The 15,239-nt window shown below is 37.6% G+C and overlaps 1 protein-coding gene across 4 annotated transcripts in view; it reads right to left on the reverse strand.

Annotated features, from left to right (window-relative positions):
• DNM1L (dynamin 1 like) overlaps positions 1 to 15,239 on the reverse strand; it is a 46,258-nt gene that overhangs the window by 27,980 nt on the left and 3,039 nt on the right. For all 4 annotated transcript variants that reach the window (XM_075551896.1, XM_075551895.1, XM_075551893.1 and 1 more), the window contains exon 2: positions 3,806 to 3,953. In XM_075551896.1, the coding sequence (XP_075408011.1) occupies positions 3,806 to 3,953 (148 nt within the window). The remainder of the gene's footprint in view (positions 1 to 3,805; positions 3,954 to 15,239) is intronic.

Raw genomic sequence — 15,239 nt, forward strand, 5'->3', positions numbered from 1 at the left:
GGATTAAAATAATACCACGCTTCAAAAATGTACCCTTAGGTATTTGATAACCTAAAATGGAAAAAAATGGATTGCCAAGAAAGAATTAACTCAATATACTAAACACATCTTTCACAGCATTAAGATATAATAAATATATACCAATACTTGCCCTATTAACTAAGGCTGAGCTTTGTAAGAGGTCTTCTTTGAAATATACATGAAATTTAACAGAAAAAAGAAATGCTTCACCTTCATGGATTAAAAACAAAGGGAAACTACTGCATTTACCACAATCACTTGTACAGAAAATTAATACTATCTTTTCCTTAATTCTTGTGAAAAATGTTACTTCCTTTTAAGGTAAATGATTATTTTACAAGTAGATAGTTTAACAAAATAGGAATAATAATTCAAATGACACCTATATTTTTTGGCATTATTCTATTAGGCATATACCAAAACCAAAAACCAAATCTGCTTGCCATCAAGTTGGCTGCAAACTCATAGAAACCCTAAGTAGGCTTTCTGAGGCTGTAGAGAAGCAGACAGTCCCATCTACTGCAGAGGAGCCGGTGGTTTGGAACTGCAGACTTTGCACCGAGCAGCCCGAGGCTTACCCCCACAGTACCACCATAGCTCCTGAATAAGCACATCCATTTGTATAAAACAAAATCATTTTGTTTTAGTTCAACAACTATTCTCTCCTCGATATAAAACCTAATGATCTTCAAAGTATCCATTAACATTGTTAAGGGGTAAAATACATCGCACAATTTTGATCTTCAATTAGTATGCCACTTGTAGACTTTGTCTAAAGATGAAATCTGAGGAAAGCATAATTCTTTATAAACATATAAAAGGTAATCATAGAGTGCAAAGTTCAAACTAAACAATTACCCCACTTGAAGAATTTCATTTTGTTTGAACTTAACAAAATCTCTCACATTGGCAGAGTGAGGTCAAGCTGAGTAATTTCAAATAACGATCCCATAAAACTACTTATTGACACCTCAGCTATCCTACATAAGTGAGGAAAATGAAGGATTTCAGATTTATGTACAATTTTTCTGCTACTTAAACTATACATACTTAATAAAATGTTTTATTTCAGCCAGTATCTAAAATGGATTGTACGTCATGTCATTTTACCATGTTCTTAGATTAACCAATTATTGGTAACTTGGGCCTTTTTTACATAACACAGGCCTTTCAAAAGAAAACCACAAATGCACACAAAGACCCTCTACAAGGTTTTCGAGGCTTTGTAAATCCTCCCAACTCTGACAAGTTCGCTTGTGTTCAGGGTGGTATGGCCTTAGACAGGTTTTGGAAATCTCCACAGAAGCAGACAGCTTCATCTTCCTCAGAGCAGCAGGTGGGTTTGTACTGCCAACCGTGCCGTTACTGATCCAAAACTTAACGAGAGAGGAATGATTCCTTCCTCCCACCCTTTTTGTTTTCCAAGTTCTGTCTAATTATGTGTTCCCCTTTCCCTTTGTAGTCTTAACCCTTTCTCATGCCATATTCCATACTCTTCTATGTTTATCTACTTCACTGTTTCTAATTTCCTCTGGGACAGGCTACAGTTCTTCATCCCAAAGATAAAGAGACTCTGATGAGAATCTAAGGAAATATCTTATAATAAGACACATTTAGTGCATAGTGAGCTGGTGGCATAGTGAGCTTCTATCACAAGGTGAGCAGTTCAAAACTACTAGCTGTTTCACAGGGAAACCACCACCTTTCTATTACCTGAAGAGTGACAGTCTTAGAAACCCACAAGGGGAGTTCAACTATGAGTCAGAAATGTCCAACGACAGTTAGTTTTTTTATTTTGTGTTCTGGAGAATATAGATGAATTATTTTAACTAAGCAATTTGTTATTTTTCAATAGGAAAAATAAGCTCTCTGCTTGTGGGGGAGTATAGATAAAAAACATGTAGAACAGGCATATTGTTTGAACAACCACCAAGAAGTGAAGTCAACAAAACAGAGTGGACACACAAGTAAAGAGATAACAGACACTAATTCTTCAGTAACTAAAATGCACACCCTTTTCTAACAAGTAACATTTTATCCAAGGAAGCAATACCCACATTTGCAATTACTTTTCTGAGAGTTAGGAAAATATCTGCACTTTTGGTTACTGGGAAAAAAAAAGAAGTTAAGATGGAGACCAGAGTACCTTATATATTTGATGCTGACGCACAGAATAATCTAAAATGACTAAATTCAAGGTTCTGAATTTAATAAAGAAGTATTACAGAAACACAAAGTGATATGTAATACGCCTAGATGCGATAAGTAAGGCTCCTACCTATCCTCTGGCAGTCTATCCAAAATTATTTTTGTTAAAATCTGCAACTTGTCATATATTATGCAACTTCATTAATTTTTTTTACAACTTCACTAATTTGCCTCAGTAATTTCTTTTTTAGAATCATACCAAATGCTCAACACAAATGTAATTATTTTTTAAAAATATCACATCATCAACTAATAGCTCCTATATTGGAAAAAAACTCAATACAGAAATTAACTTCAGTTTCATCAATATTATCCTATCTTAAATCAGAAAACAATGCATTAAATGAAGTTGCTCTAAAAATAATCTTTGCAACAGAGAAACAAATATAGTACTCTGCTACAAGATAATTTAATCATTAGAGTTATTGTACACTTTTATAAAAATCTGAGCTAAAGATGGAACAAAGCAAGATTAAACATACTCATGCTCTTACCAGAAACTTAAAACCTCATCTATACACTTTAAGTATAAATAATATTGAATAAATAATAAGCAACTTAAAATCTGCTAATACAGAAAGCATTTTTTAAAATACATTCAGGTTTAACAACAGCAACAAACTGCCATATAAAAAAAGACTGTGAATATTTTATTTTAATACCCACATTTACTATCCATCTGCTCTATCAAAGATATATCCCAATAGAGTTTAGCTAGAGAGTAAGTCTGAACATGGGATCCTCAAAAATGAGGGGGTCAACAAAACTTGGAATCCATTGGGCAGAAACTGGTTTGGTTTGCTTTCTTTACTGGTAAGCTTTTATAGCAGAATAAAACTCCTCTTATAGAAAAGATTGACTTTACTACAAAAGGAAAGTAAATCAGTTAGCCGTCCCTAGCAGACATAATATATTTTAAAAACCCTTGGTACCACCCAGTTGTTTCCAACTCACAGTGACTCTGTAAGACCGAGAAGAACTGCCCCTGTGGGTTCCGAGTATGCATCTTTACGGGAGTAGAACACCTAACATTTCTCCAACGTGAACTGGAGACCCTGACCCTGACCCTGACCCTGACGTTAGCTACCTACCAGGCCCTAGACAAACAGTTAGGACCAGAAAAAGGAAGATGAGATAACATCACTCTGCGGAAAAGCAAAGCCACTAGTTTCACTTACCCTTAAATCTTTTCAGCTAGATCTAATTATTTAAATTCTAAACCCCACCCCCCCCCAAAAAAGTCAATGTTTTAAACATTATGGGGGGAAAAAGTTAATGCAGATACAAAAACTGACTCTTTTACGAAGTGTGTCACACACTCCCCCATTAAAATTCCTCTAAAGAGCATTAATAGAGTATTCTCAAAAGTTTACTCATGGTCCATTCAAAATAACAAAAATCAACTTTTTTTATTTTAAAGAAAAAGTACATATTCTTTTTCTTCACAAGACCTCCCAACTTCCAATTTTAGTAGAAATTAGTAGTCACTAATTTCTAAATTGCTTTTCAGTTAATATTTTAAAAACAGATCAAAATTTAATTTTAAAATAATTCTTACACCAATTCTAAAACTTACCATTTTCTTCTCCTGTTGTTTTTCGTTTGTCTTCCGGTGCAACATGGACGAGCTGCAGGATGAGCGGCCTCCGGGTGACAATCCCAGTGCCTCGGGGGAGCAGGTCCCTGCCCACTAGGCTTTCTAACACAGAGCTCTTTCCACTGCTCTAAAACCAGAAGACACAAGAACAATACGCGTTTCTTACCAGCGCTTTAAAAACTTTTTATTGTGAATTAGGTGAAGGTTCACAAAGCTAATCCTATTTCCATTCAGCAGTCCACATACCATGTTTCATGTCATCAACATTTTTGAAACCCATAAGACTATGTATTAAAAAAAAAAGCAAAGAAACTGTAGTAAGAGAGAGTAGAACAGACTAAGATAAATTTTTTCATAATTTTCTATAGCTTGATCTGTATTTCTCAAAAAGAATTTTTTTCAAAGCAGAGAATGTAAAAGCCTAACCCTAATTCCATAATTCTACCATTTATGAAACTCTTCCAGTCAGGTTTTCAAAAGTTACACAATATTTGTATATATAAAATAACACCTATAATATGTAGACACTTTAAGTGGGTCAGTATTACAGATTTCTCTAACCTGCTTTTACTTTTAATGCAATTAGAGGGCTGTCATGCCCTATCAATCAGTACAGTAACTTCTGTTTAATGGTTCAAAAAAAATAAATGTCCCCAGTTGAGGCTATTTAAATGGTTATCAGTTTCTGCTACCATTAACTATGCTGCAGTAAGCATGCTTGTACATATAACCTACTCACTCACTTATATTACTATTACATTAGATCAATGCATAAAAAGAAATTACTGTGATTAAACAACATACAGATCATAAACACTGATCAACACCACCAATCTACAAGTGACAAAAAGGCACCAAACTATACCTCCAACAGTTTGTTACACGAGTTCACGAAGTTATTGCGTGCATCTCTATTTGCACTGGGCTTTGTGACCTTTCGGAATCTCTGCTACTAAGAAAGATGAACAATGATGGTGGCATTATTATATATATTTTAACTGAAGTCAAGCTTCTTTCTGCTTAAAGGCTTTGTGTGTGAGGGAGCTTCAAAAAGCTCATGGAAAAATCCATTACTTGTTAATCCCGTTTTTCTGCGAACTTTTGGAAACCCCTTTGTATTTAACACTCAGTGGTTTATCTGTTCAAATCTGATATATATATTGCATGAACCTCTACTGGTATAAACAAACATTTGACTAAGTCAGTGGGGAGAAAACACATACATCCCATACAGGATTCCAAATAATATAGCCAGCGTCTGTGCTTTCAAGGAGGATGTGGGAATTTAAGTTCCTACTCCTTAAGTATGTGCTGCAAATAGTTATTTCCTTCTAGAGAGTATAGTGTGGAAATAGGCTAGAGGGAAGTAACATTACAGTAAACACTACCTCAACTCAGCTAACTTGGGTCAAAGAAAACAGTGATTAAGTCATGTTGGTAGTCATGTTGTAATATGTTCCCTTGCTCTAATGTGATCAAAACAGCACTTTACCTCTCTATAACCATCCCTCCCCAAACCCATAATCCCAGTCTAATCAAGAGAAAACCCTTATGTATACTGAGATGCATCCTCCCAAATATCTGACAAGCATTCCTCAAAAAAGATCATCAGGAATCGATCGCAATGATCTACATACAACGCCCCCCACCCCACAGAGGGAAGAAGAACAAAAACGTGGGTGAAGGGAGACGGCGGATGGCATAAACTATTAAAATACAAATAATTTATAAATTATCGTAACCTTTGTTTTTCCTAACTTGGAAGTTTTTCAGAGAGAAAACGCAATTATGTTGAATGCAGTCCTAGAAAACAGTGAATGGCAAATGATCAAACTGCTGCCACCTGACGTAAATTATTACCATAGGGTAAGCAACAGAACTACCGAGAGCCTGGGTGGAAAAGAGAAGGCAAACATTACTTTTGGAAATAAGTGTTTTGAAAAACTTCTGTGTATAAATAAGAAACTTAGCTGTACAGATGCTGGGAGAGAACACTATTCAGAAAAAACAACTCATAAAACTTTTAAGTTTCCCCCCCCGAGGCATGACACCAGCAAGCAGTGTCGTAAATGGACTGGGCAAGGCTGACGGGGTGCCCCAACACGGAGTCAATGTGTGAAGACAGAGAATGTGGTTTTCTTCTCTTTTTTTTGGCTACAGGAATTTCAAGGAATCTCTGCCAAACCACTAGCAGACCATGAACTAAAGTAAGAGAGACTTTAGAAACTCCACATGACAACTCCAGTCTTTAAAAACAAAATACATTAAAGAAACAAGCAACTACAACACACAATAAACAGTAACACACTACAGAGGAAAAATCTGATTGCCAGAATTACCACACACCATATTCAAAAATTTCAGTTTTCAAAACATGAAGCATGTAAAAAAATGTACTAACTGTACATGGGGGGGGAAATGAATAGCTACTGTCTCTAAGGAAACAGACATTAAACTTATTATACAAAGACTTTAAGTCAACTTTAAATATAACAACTAAAGGAAACCAGGAAAACAATGTCTCAACAAATAGACTATAAAGAGATAACCATTACAAAAAGAAACCAAGCTGAAATTCTGGAGCTGAAAAATAAAATAACAAATTAAAATTTTGCCAGAGGTTTTCAAGAGTAGATCTGAGGAGGCAGAAAATGAAATGAACTTGAAGATAGGCCTATTCAAAGTATCCAGTCTGAGAAGCCAACAGATAAGTAGAATAAAGGAAAATGAAAGAGCCTAAGAACTCTATAGATAACATTATGAATAAATACCAACTAGAATCCCAGAAAGAAAGGCAAGAAAGAGTGGACTGGGAAAAAAGTCTGGGGCCTACCCCTGGCTTCTTAGGCTACATTCAGCAGGGAGGAAGATAGTCTAATTCCACACCAGCCCAACATTGCTGGCCACAAGGCAGAAAAGTCAGACATGCTTCCACCCTTCATCCTTCTATACTGAAAGCACCCTTTCCTCCTATTGTATTTACTCCTCTGCTGGATTCAATAATCCATGGAAAAGGCTTCACAGAACTCTGACAATATTCATGATTATGAGGATTTGTTAGAGAAGAAACTATTAAGGATACAGTCTTTGATCCACAGCAGTGCCAGCAGCCAAGCTTCTCTGGTCCTCAGTCTCTCAGCCTTGTGGTCTGGTCTCTTGGGCTCTGTGACAGTTACATAATCTCCTGTCAACTTGAATGAAGCAGTGGAGTCTAGCCTGTCAATCATGTCATAGACCAATGATGCCTCTGTATGGGCATGGCTTTCTTCTAAGGACTCTGGGAACTCCTGTCTTCCTCCCTGGGCGGGGTACACACACTCTCTGCTACACATTCTTGTGGACAAACCACAGGAAGCTATGCTGATGGCAGCCAGAACCCTGGAAATGGAGAAGCCACTGGATCCACAACTGGCCTGTGATCTTCCTGCAGTAGGCATCACTACATGTACTGTGTGAGTCTAAAGAGTAATGTGTGGACTAGTATCGGGCATTAGGGCTAATATCAGACTTACAAACTTGAACTGCACTGGGCTGGGATGTTTTCTCAATATGCAATTGTTCTTTGATATAAAGTTCTCTCTTACACACACATGAGCAACTACATGCTTCTAACTTATTCTGTGGGCTGAGAAGCCTGCTGCTCTGTCCCTCTACTACATGGAGACATTAAAAGCAGCAGGAGAAAAGTGACTTGGCACATCCAAGGCTAAGATTAATAATTGTTTTATTATCAGAAACCATGAAAGCCAGAGAAGCTGTAGGGTAATATACTAAAAGTGCTGGAAGAAAGAAAATTGTCACCCAAGACTATATATTTGACTTAAGGTTGGTACTTAATATGAAGATGGCAATACTCCCCAAAATGGCCTACGATTTCAATGCAGTCATTATCCCAACAGGCTTGTTTCCAGCAACAACAACAAAATGATTCTAAGATTTATATAAATTAGCAAGGGGCTCCAAAGAGCCAAAACAATAATAATTTTTTAATTGAAGGATTTATACTTCCTGATTTCAAAATATTTCAAAACTGTATGTTGTCATAGGGCAGACTTAGCAATGGATGCACAAGAATTCAGAAATAAACCCATTATCTATTGGGGTGTGGGCAAGAGTGCCAAAGTCATTCATTGGATAAAGAATAATCTCTTCAATAAACTATACTGAAACAACTAGAAAGCTACAGGGAAGAGAAGTTAGTTCAACCCTTACCCTTACACCATAGGTTAAAATTTACTCAAAATGGATTACCATATATACTCGTATATAAACCGAGTTTTTCAGCATTAAAAATGTGCTGAAAAACAGGGGTTTGGCTTATACATGGGTCAGTGGGACAAGCACCCATTATCTCATGGGTGATTGCTGTTTCTCTGCTGTTCACTCAAAGCCCTCCGACACTGCAGGGCTTTGAATGTTTGTTTACTCACATCTAACCAATCAGAGCTGTCCTATGACCTGGACGGCTCCAATTCGCAGAAGCACCAGTAGTGATTCACTTATACGCCGGCAGCTGAACTGGTAAGGATGTGTCTGTGGCTGTGCTCAGTCTCTCCCCTCTGGTCTCTGTGTTGATTCACATCCTGCATCCCCTGCCCGCACGGACTCCCCTCCCCCCACCCCCCTCCTGGCTAACATGTCACCGGGGTGGGGGAATTACCATGAAAATTCTTTTTCAAAGTCTTGATTTTTTTTATCCTATTAGTAATGGATACTCTTGAACCAAAACAAAAATGCCAGTCATATAGGCTGGTTTCAAAATGAAGGCTGCGTCAAGAGCAGAAGAGAGCAATAACAGTATTGCAAGTAGGGAATTCTGTGTTGACAAAAAACAAGTGAGGGAGTGGCGGAAAATGAAGGCTGCCTTGGAACAGATTCCAAAAGCTAAAAAGCTCGTCGTGGTTTAACGTCTTTTTATGGGGCTCTAGAGAGTGAATTGCATAAATGGGTTATGGAGTGTCGTCAAAATGGTTACTGTGTAACATGCATGGGAATCTGCATACGTGCTCTACAAATGGCTAAAGATGACAAATATAAAGCACCAGACACTGAAAAATTTGCTGCATCAGCAGGATGGTGTACCCGCTTCATGAACAGGTTTGGCCTATGTTTGAGACAAAGAACAAAGATTTCCCAGAAATTTCCACAAGACCTTGAAGAAAAAATGAACGTATGTCATTCCAGTCATTTATTATAAAACAAAGAAGGATTGTATAATTATGACCTGGCCGATATTGGGAATATGGATGAAAATGCCATGACTTTTGATCTTCCAAACAACAGAACTGTGGCAAGTTTAGGCGAAAAAACCATTTTTCTCAAAACCACAGGAAATGAAAAAAAAAGATCAATTTCCCACCAAGAATTACTGTGCTTGCACATGTTAAAGGCTGGATGGATGAAGACAGAACAAAAAAATGGCTGGAAAAATTTTGCAACAGACGACCAGGAGCATCCTTAAAGAAAAAGCCATCATTACTTGTTTGGAATATGTTCAGAGCCCACCTATCGGATGACATAAAAAAAATTGGCAAAATCTAGTAAAGTTACTTTAGCTGTTATTCCAGGTGGGCTTACATCTGTACTGCAGCCTCTGGATGTAACTTTGAATAAGGCTTTTAAAGACCATGTGCGAAGGATGTGGCATGAATGGATGTCATCTGGTCAAGCCTAACTAACAAACGGAGGAAATCTCATGAAGCCTGACATAGAGTTAATAGCAAAGTGGGTTTGAGATGCATGGGAAGACATTCCAGAAGACATGGTGCAATGTGCCTTCCAGAAATGTAATATTAGTAATGCTATGGATGGCAGTGAAGACTGCGCTTTGTATGAAAATGACAGCAGTGATGGTGATGACGGTGATCTCAGTGAGGCAGCGTCTGTGATGACCTCACACCAGCTGAAGCTCTGCATTGGGATACGGATGATGATGAGGAATCCAGTTTTGAAGGATTTTAACTCTTTACATTTTAGCTTGGTTGCTGATTGAGCTCAGGGAATAGTTGATTCCTTATGGTTTTTGTTGAACATATTTTCCACTTACTGTGCTGGTTTACTAATGTTAAATGACTTGTCCTTTTATGTTTTTATTTAAAATATTTAAATACATTACCCCACTGATGCCTCAATTTTTAGTAATTTTATTTTCATTTGTTTTGATTATTGAAACTCACCAATAGCTTCTGCATTTTCCACCCCAGGCTTATACTCGAGTCAATCAGTTTTTCTGGTTTCCCAGGTAATAATTAGGTACCTCGGCTTATAATCGGGTCGGCTTATATTCGAGTATATACGGTACTTAACCGTAAAAGCAAAAACCATAAAACTCTTACTTGAAAACAGAGGTAAATCTTTGTGACATTAAAATAACAAAATCAGAAGATATATTCCACCAAACGACACTAAAAAAGTTAAAAAGACAACATACAGAATACTGTTACATGCTAACAGGTCGATTCCGACACATAGTGAATCTATCAAAACAGAACCTAAGACTGCCAGGTCCTGAACCATCCTCACAATTGTTACGTTTCAGCCCTGATGGTGTGTGTAGTGGTTACATGTTTGGCTGCGATCTGCAAGGTCAGTAGTTCAAAACCACCAACGCTCCAAGGGAGAAAGGCTTTCTACTCCAGTAAAGAGTTACAGTCTCGGAAATTCACAGGGGCAGTTAAGTCCTACAGGGTCGCTGTGAGTTGACATCAACTCCATGGCAGTGAGTTTGGTTGTGCATTGGTTTGAGCCCATTGTTGCAGTCATTGTGTCAATCCATTTCGTAAAAGGTCTTCCCCCTCTTTGCTGCTCTTCTATTTTACTAAGCAAGATATCCTTTTCTAGGGAATGATATCTCCTCATAAATAACCTGTCCAAGTCCATGAGACAAAGTGTAATCGACCTTGCTTCGAAGTAGCATTCTAACTGAATTTCTTCCAAGACAGATTTGTTTGTTCTTTTGGCTGTCCATGGTACTTTCAAAATTCTTTGCCAGTACCATAATTCATATGCATTGATTCTTCTTTGGTCTTCCTTCTTCAATTTTCACAGGCATATTGAGGTAACTGAAAATGCCACAGCTTGAGTCAAGCGCACCATAGTCCTCAAAATAGCATCCTTACTCTTCAACATTTTAAAGCGATCTTTAAAAAAAACCCAACATTTTATTGGGGACTTGTACAACTCTTATCACAATCCATACATACATCCACTGTGTCAAGCACATTTGTACATTTGTTGCCATCATATTCTCAAAACATTTGCCTTCTACTTGAGCCCTTGGTGTCAGCTCATTTTCCCCTCCCTCCCTCACAAACCCTTGATAATTTATAAATTGTTATTTGTTCATGTCTTACACTGACTGATGTCTCCCTTTACCCACTTTTCTGTTGTTCGTTCCCCAGGGAGGGGGTTATATGTAGGTCATTGTGATCGGTTCCCTATAAAGCGATCTTGTGCATTAAATTTACCCATTGCAATGTATTATTTGATCTCTTGACTGTTGCTTCTTGAGTGTGGATCCAAGCAAGATGAAATCCTTAACAAATTCAATTGCTTCTCCATTTATCATGTCACAATTAGTCTATTGTGAGGATTTTTGTTTTCTTTACATTGAATTGAAATCAATACTGAAGACTGCAATCTTTGATCTTCATCAACAAGTGCTTGAAGTCCACATTCAGCACATACAGTGTGTCATCTGCTTATTTCAGGTTATTAAGCCTCCCTTCAAATCTGATGTTCTTCCTCTAGTCCAGCTTTGCTGGCTACTTGCTCAGCACAGACTGACTAAGTATGGTGAAAGGATACAACCCTGATGCATATTTTCTTGACTTTAAACTGTGTATTCTCTAGTTCTGTTCAACCTACCACTTTATGATTCATGTATAAAACACAGAATATATTTAGAAATCGTATATCTCATATGTTTCTAGTAGTTAGAATATTAAGGTAAGTTAAAAAGAATTGTCACAAAATCATACCTACCAATAGCCATCAAGTCGATTCCATCTCAGAGACCTTAGAATTTCCAAAGCTATGACTCTTTACTGGGCCAGACTACTTCATCTTTCTCCTCAGGAAGATCTAGAGGGTTTTGAAGTGCTGGCTGTGTAGCCGTAAAATGCTTAACCCCTAGTGCCACCAGAATGCTTGACAAAATCATAGAAACTCTATTAAATGAAAAATGTGAAGCTACTGCTTCACTACATATGCTCCATTTAGGTCAATACATTGCTGAAGGCAATATTATTAACGCAACTCTTCCTCAAACAGTTCTGCACTCTCTGATTTCCGCCCCTTATCAACATGGCAAATCGGGTTTCTCTGAAATGTTCAGGGGCTTGAGGGAATTCAAAGGAGTCTTAAGATGCAAGATCAAGGCTACAGAGCGTAAGCATTTCTCTACAAAATTCTAATAGAACAGCCCTTGCTAACTTTGAAGAATGAGCAAGCAAATTGTAGAGATGGAAAAAAAAATCCTCACCACAAATTTCTTGTCCTTTTTCCTCACCGAAGCAGTTTCCCTTTCTTCAAATGGCTTTATAAGCCCTATGATCATCCTGTGTCCTTCAGGAAAATTTTGTCAACACTCCTCCAGAATCTCCCCACCCCCCAAACAGTCACCAAGACTTTCTGAAATGATTCTTCTACCATGAATTTTTTTAAGACTGGCCTAAACGATCCCCCTCAGAAACCACCATTTTGTTTGGGCCTTTTTTTCTCTTAAAGGATCCAAATGAGACTAAGACAGTGTATTAGTAAGAGACTGTGTGTAGCCATCAGAGATTGTAGAGACACTTTAAAACATGTTTTATATGAAACAGAACCGTGCATGTATGAACTGGAACCCTAGCAATAGTACTCTATTTACCCTAGTACTTGTACAAGAAGAACTCTTACAATTCAAAAATAGAACATAAATAATCCCAACAAGCACATGAAAAGATGTTCAACATCATATCTCCTTAGGGAAACGCAAATCAATACCACAATTAGTTATCCAGTAATCCAGTTTGATGCCAAAAAGACAGACACTAACAAGTGTGGAAGCAATGTGGGAAAACTAGAATAGCTGTGCATTTTTGGAAGGTATGTGAAATGGTGCAGTTGTTGTGGAAAAGTTTGGTGGTTCCTCAAAGTTGAACATAAAATTAACAAACAGCCCACTAAGGAAGAAAGCCATACATAATAAAGAAAGCTATGATTAATAACATGTGTCATTTGAGTAAAGGGGAAAACAACATCCAACGAGAGAGATGGGGGGGGAAATATGAAAATGGCAAAATAGTGGAACATTTAATGAGTTGTTGAATGTAAACCTGATGATCAACTATTTTAAGAGGTAATATATGATCAAGAGTCAGTGGTACTGAAGGAAGAAGTCCACGCTGCACTGAAGGCATCAATCAAAAACAAGGCTCCATGAGTTGACAAACACCAAGTGAAATATTTCAACAACTGATGAGGGCCTAGGAGCACTCACTTGTCTATGCCAAAATACTTGGAAGCTAAGCTCCCTGGCCAACCGACCAGGAGAGATCCATATTTGTGTTCACTCCAAAGAAAAGTGACCCAGTAGAATGAGAAAAATTATCGAATAATATCATTAATATCACATGCCAGTACACTGCTTAAGGTAATGATTCAGAAGAGGATATGGAAAGAGAGATATCATTGCTGACATCAGATGAACCTTGTCTAAAAGCATAAATGCCAGAAAGAGGTTTACTTGTACTCTATTGACTATGCAAAGGCTTCTGACTACATGGATCATAACAAACCATAGACAACATTAAGAATGGGAATTCCAGACCGTTCAGTTTGCTCATGTGGGACCTGTACATCGACCAAGAGGCAGTCATTACAAGAAAACAAGACAACACTGTATGGTTTAAAGTCACGAAGTGTGCATCGGGTTTGTATCCTTTCACCATACTTATTCAATCTGTATGCTGAGAAATTAATTCAAGAAGGTGAACGTTATGAAGAATGTAGCACCAAGATAGGAGGAAGGCTTATTAACAACTTGTGATATGCAAAAGATCCAAACACGCTTGATGAATGTAAGGAGAATTTACAATACTTGCTGATGAAAATCACTGCAGCTCCAGTATGCACCATAACTCAGTGTAAAGAAAATAAAAGTCCTGAAAACTGGATCAGTAAGCAGCATAATGATAAATGGAGAAAAGACAAGCTGCCAAGGATTTCCTTAGATTCAGCCAATGTCTATGGAAGCGGCAGTAAGGAAATCAAACAGTGCATTGGGCAGTTTTGCTGCATGAGAGCTCTTTAAAGTGCTGAGAAGCAAAGGTACCACTTTGAATACTAAGGTGGTGCCTGACACAAGTCATGGTTTCTTCAGTCACCTCATAGGCAGGTGAAAGTTAGACAATGAACAAGGAAGTTGGAAGAAGAATCGATGCATTTGAATTAAGGTGCTAGTGCAGAAAACTGAATGCGCTACAAACTGACAAATGAATAAACAATTCTGTCTTAAAGAATTACCGCCAAAATACTACTTAGAAGTGAAGGCAGTGACTTTGTCTCACATGCTTTGGAGACCAGTCCTTGGAAAAGGACATCACATTTGGTGAAGTAAAGGCTCATCAAAAAGAAAAAGACCCTCAGAGAGATCTCAGCGAGATGAACTGACACAGTGGCTGCAACAGTGAGCTCAAACTTAACTGTGTGTGAGGAGAGCGCAGGACAGGGCAGTTTGTTCAGGAATTCTATTGTACACAGTCACGATGAGTCAGAACCAACTGTAAGGTACTGAAACATAAATATTTTGCCGACTGCAACTAGATGACATTTTAAGACAGTGGAATTTTTATTAAAAGTGATCTATTTTTGTAAATGACACTAGAATGCATGTTAAAAATTAAATCTTCTTTAGGAGTACCTCGAAAGTATTTCTTAGCTACAAATGGCTCTGGTCAGAAACTTTTCATATACTTTTCATCATGAACCAGTAAAACAATCAGGAACATAATGTGTCAGGATAAACAGTTTAAAACAAGAACGATTTTACTTACATAAAACAGTTTATATCCACTATTCTGAAAGCTGTGAACATGTTCTAGTAAACCCGTTGATTGGCAAAATTTGGAAGTAAGAGGTTGAAAGACTCTTGAGTAGTGCAAATGGTTAAAATGATAGACTGCTAACCCAAAGGTTGGAGCTCAATGATATCTGAGCACCTTGGAAGAAAGGCCTGGTGACATACTTCTGAAAAATTGCCAGTGAACCCTCAATGGAACATAGTTCTGCTTCAACACACACGGAGTCATCTTGAGTTGGAATCAACTCAATAACAACTGGGTTTTAGTATTCTGAAAACTATGAACAGGCGCTAGTAAAAACTGTGCCTCTGAAGTGATCAGTACATACATGTTGATGTTTTGAGATTATT

The sequence above is a fragment of the Tenrec ecaudatus genome, chromosome 6, assembly GCF_050624435.1.
Source record: "Tenrec ecaudatus isolate mTenEca1 chromosome 6, mTenEca1.hap1, whole genome shotgun sequence".
NCBI classification, from domain to species: Eukaryota; Metazoa; Chordata; class Mammalia; order Afrosoricida; family Tenrecidae; genus Tenrec; species Tenrec ecaudatus.